Source organism: Vespula vulgaris, chromosome 2 (genome assembly GCF_905475345.1).
Source record: "Vespula vulgaris chromosome 2, iyVesVulg1.1, whole genome shotgun sequence".
Lineage (NCBI taxonomy): Eukaryota > Metazoa > Arthropoda > Insecta > Hymenoptera > Vespidae > Vespula > Vespula vulgaris.
In genome coordinates this window covers 17,531,748-17,539,082 of record NC_066587.1, presented here as the reverse complement: position 1 = coordinate 17,539,082, position 7,335 = coordinate 17,531,748, and the positions used below count along the sequence as shown (strand labels likewise).

The 7,335-nt window shown below is 36.2% G+C and overlaps 1 protein-coding gene across 1 annotated transcript; it reads left to right on the top strand.

Moving 5' to 3' along the window:
• The first annotated feature begins 214 nt into the window (after positions 1–214).
• LOC127072555 (putative protein TPRXL) lies at positions 215–1,555 on the top strand. Its single transcript, XM_051013040.1, has 2 exons — positions 215–392; positions 489–1,555. Exons 1-2 carry the CDS (start codon positions 270–272, stop codon positions 1,281–1,283), a joined length of 918 nt encoding a protein of 305 aa, XP_050868997.1. The 5' UTR covers positions 215–269; the 3' UTR covers positions 1,284–1,555.
• Positions 1,556–7,335: the final 5,780 nt, after the last annotated feature.

Sequence of the window (7,335 nt, the reverse complement as noted above, 5' to 3'; positions counted from 1 at the left end):
ATTGTTTTACGAAAACAAAGATTTTCTAGTGAAATACGGAAATTCCGAAATAAGTAGACACGAATAATCTTATATAACTTGTTGATAGCGTTTAAGCGATAGAAATCTTTAAGTTAATATCATTTACAAACTTTCCTAGAAACATATGCGAGGTTATTGATAACACGAAGGTATAAATACTTACGTGAAACGTCGTTAATTCAGTTGAGCTTTAGGATCCGAATATAACAAATTTGCTTGAGATTTGACGAGAAAAAAAAATACAAAAAATGCGCGGGATACTAATTCTTCTTTTGTGCCTTACCGTGGCCACTTTGGTTATGGGCAATGAGTATGTCTTAGGAAAACGCGAAGAAGGTGATAAACTCGTTGTGGACAAAATTATTAGGAAAGTATGTATACATAAGTATAAATATAACTGACAATATATTATTTAAAAAGTATATAAATCTAACGAATTGATTAACGCTGTTCTTTATAAATTGTAGCCAAAAATATTGGGTAAACATATAACAATCAAAGTTGGAGCTCATGCAAATGAAGACATAAGTTTCGTTCGAGTAAAAGATCTGGGCAGATCCCAATCAACAGTTCGTCCTTTAGTTGGTGGATTAGGCTCACGAAAGATCGTTTTGTTAATCACTGGAAGTTTGGGTGATGGATTATTTGTACGATTCCAAGTTCATGCATTGAACAAAAATTCGACAGAACCTGTTACCACTGAGCCACCTACTGAAAAACCAAGTAGCAGTCCATCTACCGAAGTACCAAGCAATAGTCCACCTACTGTAAGACCAAGTAGCAGTGTACCTACCAAAGAACCGAGCAACAGTCCACCTACCGAAGGACCAAGTAGCAGTCCATCTACCGAAGTACCAAGCAATAGTCCACCTACTGTAAGACCAAGTAGCAGTGTACCTACCAAAGAACCGAGCAACAGTCCACCTACTGAAGGACCAAGTAGCAGTGTACCTACCGAAGAACCGACTAGCAGTCCACCTACCAAAGGACCAAGCAGCAGTCCATCTACCGAAGGATCAAGCAGCAGTCCATCTACCGAAAAACCGAGTAGCAGTCCACCTACCGAACGATCAAGCAGCAGTCCATCTACCGAAAAACCGAGTAGCAGTCCATCTACCGAAGGACCAAGCAGCAGTCCATCTACCGAAGGATCAAGCAGCAGTCCATCTACCAATGGACCAAGCAGCAGTCCATCTACCGAAGGACCAAGCAGCAGTGCGTCAAGTAAAGCAACAGGCACAACCCAGAAATATATCGAATAAGACGGCAGTGGAGAATTTACTAACTAATCCAAACAGTAATGCTCTCAATATTTTAAGTAATCGTATTAAACCAAATAAAAGAGAAAGAGAGAGAAAACAAAAAGTATAACAAGAAGAATAAAGACGAAGAAGATATGAATCCTGTGTTGTGCATTCGTAGATTAACTGTCGTGTAACTATGGACATATGTATTAATATATATCCAATAATATGGATTCGTTGTCACATGAGAAAATGAAGTATAAGATGAAAAATATAGTCTATTTCGTTTAGTTTTAGACTTATTATTATAGGCTTATTATTATATTATTTTAGGCTTATATTAAATGTACATACGTATATTAACATAAAACTTCAACCCAAACGCATATTCTTGTTACACGCATTAAAAGCATATTTTCATCGAGAACAATATTTCTTATTTAATTATTCTAGTATTAACTTACATTATCCTCTTCTATTAATCATTTATTTTAAAAGTAAAATTTTATAATTCCTTTTTCCGCCATACGATTCGAATCGGAGGTGGAGGGAGGAGATAAAAACCTTACATTTACGGGAATATATATATATATATATATATATATATATATATATATATATAAATCTTTAAAAAGAATATACTTCGCTTTAAAACAAAATTCTAAATTTGAAATCCTGCGAATATAAATTTTGTCCCACGATTATATATTTTGAGACATTTACTTATTATTAGCACTAAGCTGCTTTTCGAACGGTCACAAGCGAAGGTAACTGTCCATCCAACGAAACCAATAAACTGCTCCGCTTTTGCTGGAACTTTATGAAACTTTTAAACTGCTTGGTTATTCTCATATTCTTTTTGAAAAATAAAAACGAACGGATTATTACGTTTTATATTATATTAATTTACAATTGACTTTACTTTAAAGATGAGTATATGTTCCTTCAGTTACTTCCACATTAAACTTTCTCGTTGTTTCATACTGTATTATTGATATAAAATTGAAGAGAATTTTAACGATTGCCGATGTTAAAAGACGAGAAAGAAACTTAGCCGTATGAAAGTCGTAAAAGAAATTCTTTAATAGATGAGACATACACATACATTCGTATACTTAGGTACGTTAAACAATTCATACTTTTCAAATAATGACAGCTTTCAAGCAGTGATAAAAACGTGAGCCCCGTATTCATCGGAAAATATGAAGTTGAAAATCGAACGAGGGAATAGAAAATGGGAGAAATAAAAAGAAAAAAAAGGAAGGGAGGGGGTGGGGAAACAGAAAAAAAGATATGTTTTATATCGAAACACACGCACCCCTTGTAATGTACGTTTTCATCGCGTCGTCTCGGTTCAATGCGCGAATCGTCGGACCGAAAGATTTTAATTATTACCGTCGAATCTCTCTCTCTTTCTCTCTCTCTCTCTCTCTCTCTCTCTCTCTCTCACTCACGTTCGGACGCGCGAAGTCGTATATAATGATAAAATGAAATATGCCGTGATTGGAACGGTGCGTTTAATTTCGGACTGATAAGAGGAAACGATGGAAAAACGTAAAGCGGACTAAAACACGATTTAATTGCGATGTCATAAACAAAGTTAAAATTATTTCTACGTGTATTGTCAACGTCATGAGGTGTTAATTAAACGATAGAATAAAATGATGTTGGGGAACCAATAGTAACTTTATCGTCTTTACAAAACTCAATGGCACATGACGTTAGATATTCTAAATGGAACGCTTGATAAGTAATATCGAAAGTATCGAAGAGCGCTCGAACGGTTCTATCGATGTTGACTTTTCTTCAATTTAGAGCAAAGTTTCGTTTAATTTGCGTTATAAAGGGAATAAGATAAAAAGGGAAGAAAAGCAAAAAAGAAAAAAAGAAAAGGAAAATAAAACAAAAGAAACAAAAAAGGGCGGAGGAGGAAGAGAAGGAGAAAAGAGGGATCTTGTTAGAATCGATCGTAACTCTCGAGAATTCTTAATTAAAATTCAAACCGGTTGGCGTAGCTCTCGAAGACAATGACTCTTTTCGATCTGTCTACATAGCCGCAGTAATTCTTAATGTTAGAGGATGCCCGTAGCATGGTAACGTTCTTTGACAAACGATCTCTTTTATAGGATCCCACAGAAAGTAATCCAAGAGTACAAGGTCAGATAACTACCATGGTACGCGCGATAGAAGCTGCTTCCACATTCGATCGAACGAGTCGTATACTACTTCTCGTATAACAAATTCCTGAGTTCCTTTTCCACAGTACTATGTAACTCTAAACCATCGTCTTTCGTAGAAAAGAATCGCTGTTTCTATGTGTGATAGCTCGAGTAACATTTTCAAATTTAATTTTCGTCGAAGTTTATCGCGAAGCAAGAGACGAGGGAGATGAATTGGAAAGAAAATGATACGTGAGAGATAAACGAGCTTGTTTTTCTTCTTTCTCTCTTTCTCTTTCTCCTGCTGACTCTCTCTTTCTCTCTCTTACTCTCTTACTCTCCCTTGGGAGAGAGTGGAAAAGAGAAGAAAAATAACCTTTATCATAATGCAACCATTCTCGTGGTTGTTAGTCCTTCTTTTGTCTTTCTTTTTTTCTTTTCTCTTTTTTTTTTTTTTATTTATTTATTTTCTCACACAGCCCTTGAAAAGAAGAAGAAAAATAAGGGGAAGAGAAAGAGAGATAGAGAGAGATAAAGAGCCGAAGGTAGAGAGAAAAGTAAGGGGAAGGTGAGAAGGAGGAAAAGAAGAAGAAGAAGAAGAAGAAGAAGAAAGAAGAAAGAAAGACGCCTCGAGACGTAACGCCTTTTGTGATTGGTGGACGGTGGAGCTCGTAAATGTGAATTATTAAATTTGGACAAAGGTTTACGCCTCGACGATGTACTCGCGTAACTACGTGACCTGCAATAAGACGAGCGAATGCTACGAACTCCCTGTAATCAAGTGCAATCTCAGCGACTGCTTATTTACACCTCGGCACTTGTGAAAGCCCGTGGAACAAGGCACCGCAATGAGCCTCGCGTCTGCAAAAATCATAAACACGGTGTACGTTCTTCTCGCCGTAAGTTCTGACCGCGCATCGAAGATATTCTTTTACCCCGTTCCTTACTTAACCCTAACTCACCCCCTTCCCCCATACATCATACACCATACTCTTCGCTCAACTTTCCCATTTGGACTTATCTCTTTATATTCTGTTTCTTTTTTTTTGTCATTCTTCTTCTCTTTTTTTTCTATTTCTATTTCATTTTTTTTTCTTCATTTTCTTTCTTTCTTTCTCTCCATTTCTTTACTTACGTTACGCATCCGCTTTCGATTCGGTTTCCTTCTCGGTAACATAGAATTTAACTTCGATATGCGTTCGATCTCGTCCGTTACAAGATTCTCTCCTTTCTTTTCTCTATTCTTATACTTCTTTTTTCTCTTTTCCCCTTTTCTTCCTTTTTCTTGCACGCTCTCCTTCTCTCTTTATTGCGCTTCAGGTGCAAACTGTTACGCGGTAAAAGAGAAGAGAAAGAAGATCGGCTCGTATATTCCTGATACTCGAAAAGGTTATTGGAATATTTTATCTCTTATGTCTGTGTATAGGTTACCTATGTATGTATATATATACATATAGCTACGTAGTATGTAAAATTGGATATATTAAAATGCGTGTCCCGATACCGATGTTAAAATGATATCGAGATATTCGGTTATTTCTTGAAAAACTGATTTATTTTCTTCAGACACAAAGGAAAAACAACGGAGGAAAGAGGAAAAGAATTTCTCATATATTTCATTCATAATATTTAAATGATATTTTTTAATCTCTATAAGCACAAGTCCCAATGCGAGAGTAAAGTATTAATTGCTAATGATTAATGGTAATTCTTTTTTCTCTTTTTTGTTTCCTTTTTCTTCTTTTTTTTCTTCTTCTTCTTCTTCTTCACGATTCGTATAATCCTATGGGATTTTTTCGTGCAATCTGATCTCTGAAAAGGGATATAGGAAGGATAATTTCCGGTTTCGTTGTGTTTCTTTCCCAAAGGACTTTTTAATTACGGCCAGTGAAAGAGAGAGAGAGAGAGAGAGAGAGAGAGAGAGGGAGAGAGAGAGAGAAAGAGAAAAAGAGAGAGAGAGAGAGAGAGAGGAAGCTTTGTAACGTTCGAAGCTGAGCGTCACGATCCAAAAGTCTCTTTTTCGAGGCGAACCTTTGTGCTTTTCAAAGAACCAGAAAATTGAATGTAAAGTTGGCAAAAAACTGACAGCAAGGGCGTTTTAAATAAAAGCCACGTTTCGTTTATCTTCCTTTGAAAATATTTTTCAAAACTATTAGAACAGAGGGCTGTGTGTTATTTCTAAAAATCTGTTTTATTTCAATAATTTTCGGCAAGATGGCGACGATTTCGAGGTTGACAACGATCTTACACAGACCGTGTAGAGACATATGGATAATACGTTCGATGAGAAGGGGGATTGAAACAAGGAAAACAAAGTCAGATTGTTCTGTAAAATTTCACATAGGAACTTTTTCGAAAAAGAAAGAAAGAAAGGAAGGAAGGAAAGAAGAAAGAAAGAAAGAAAGAAAGAAAGAAAGAAAGAAAGAAAGAAAGAAAAAAGAGCCAGCTTGAAAACTTATTTCAAGTTTCCAAATGGACGCGGATGGACCGTCCGAAGTAGTTCGACGTAAGGCGTTCGGTCTGTCTAAAATTGTTCGACCCGTTAGATTGAGGAAGAAAGGAGGAAAAAGTTGGTCAAAAGTTGGCCGACACGCGAGAGCGAAGCAGTCAGCCCAAGTAGTCGGTCAATCCATCTACCGAACGCCTCGGGAGGATACTTTCTCAATTTTTTCTTTTTTCTTTTTTTGTTTTTTATTTTATCGACGATTTCCCTTGGTTAGAAGGAACTTTTTGGATCAATTTACGGTCCTTAATCTTGTAAGGTGAATGTATCCAGGTATTTAAGTACACACACACACACACATATAGAATGATCTTGATAAGACATTTACGATAATCATACAAAACAAAAAGTTAAGAACAAAAATTTAATATTTTTTAACCGGCAATAAATGACAGTAATAATAATAATAATTGGTAAAACGTTAGTAAAAGATACATAACAAATATTCTACGATTTGTTTTTGATAAGTATTCGCTAGTCAATTTATAGAAATGGTCAGCAAACAGTATCGTTGTCGTTGCGGTGTACGGAGGAAGATGATCGAGCTGTCAATAAGACTTCTCTTCTTCTCGGAGAAACCGAGTCGTAGGTCAGGAAAGTTGCAAGTCTCCGTGATAGCGAAACACGTCAGGTTTCTATCGAGTTCGTGTCTCTGTGTACACTGCGGGGAATCTCTTCTAGCCAATGGTATGTTTGCAGAAGACGTTTACGAGTTGGCGTGTACGCTCGATCCGCTCTACTCTACAAATACAGACACGATAAGAGGAAACGCAAGCCGTGGTTAATAGACACGGAACGAGAAGATCAAGAGATCGACGATCTTCGATTTCGTTGATCGGTCTTAATGAGAAAATGAGAATTATGAGAGAAAGAGAGATAGAAATGTATATCGACAAATATATAAAGAGAGAGGGAGAGAGAGAGAGAGAGAGAGAGAGAGAGAGATAGACAGATAGATAGATACAAAGAAATTAGGTCGATTAATTTTTATATCGTCATGAGAATGACTCTCTCTCTCTTTTTTTAATTCTTTTTTTTTAATTAGTCATTTCTCAACAAGATAGCACTCCTCGATACGAGGACAAAGTACGTTAGCAAATTTTTCGAGAAAGATCGTTATCGTTAAAACGTTATGACGAGTGTTCTCGTGTCTCGCCTGAATTTTATCGTTCGACGAGTAATCGTAACAATCTACTTTTTGTGTATACATACTATACGATATATAAAGGCGATGTTAAACGTTGCACGTTGTAAAGCCTACGAAAATTTTTTACGGGCTCTCCAATGATTTCTATGTTAAATCCTAGTTGAAATCTTTTGCTTTGAAAAAGAAAAGAAAAGAAAAAAAAGAAGAAGAAAAAGGAAAAGGTAAAAAAAGAATAAGCTATGTTCTCCTCTTTTCTTTCGC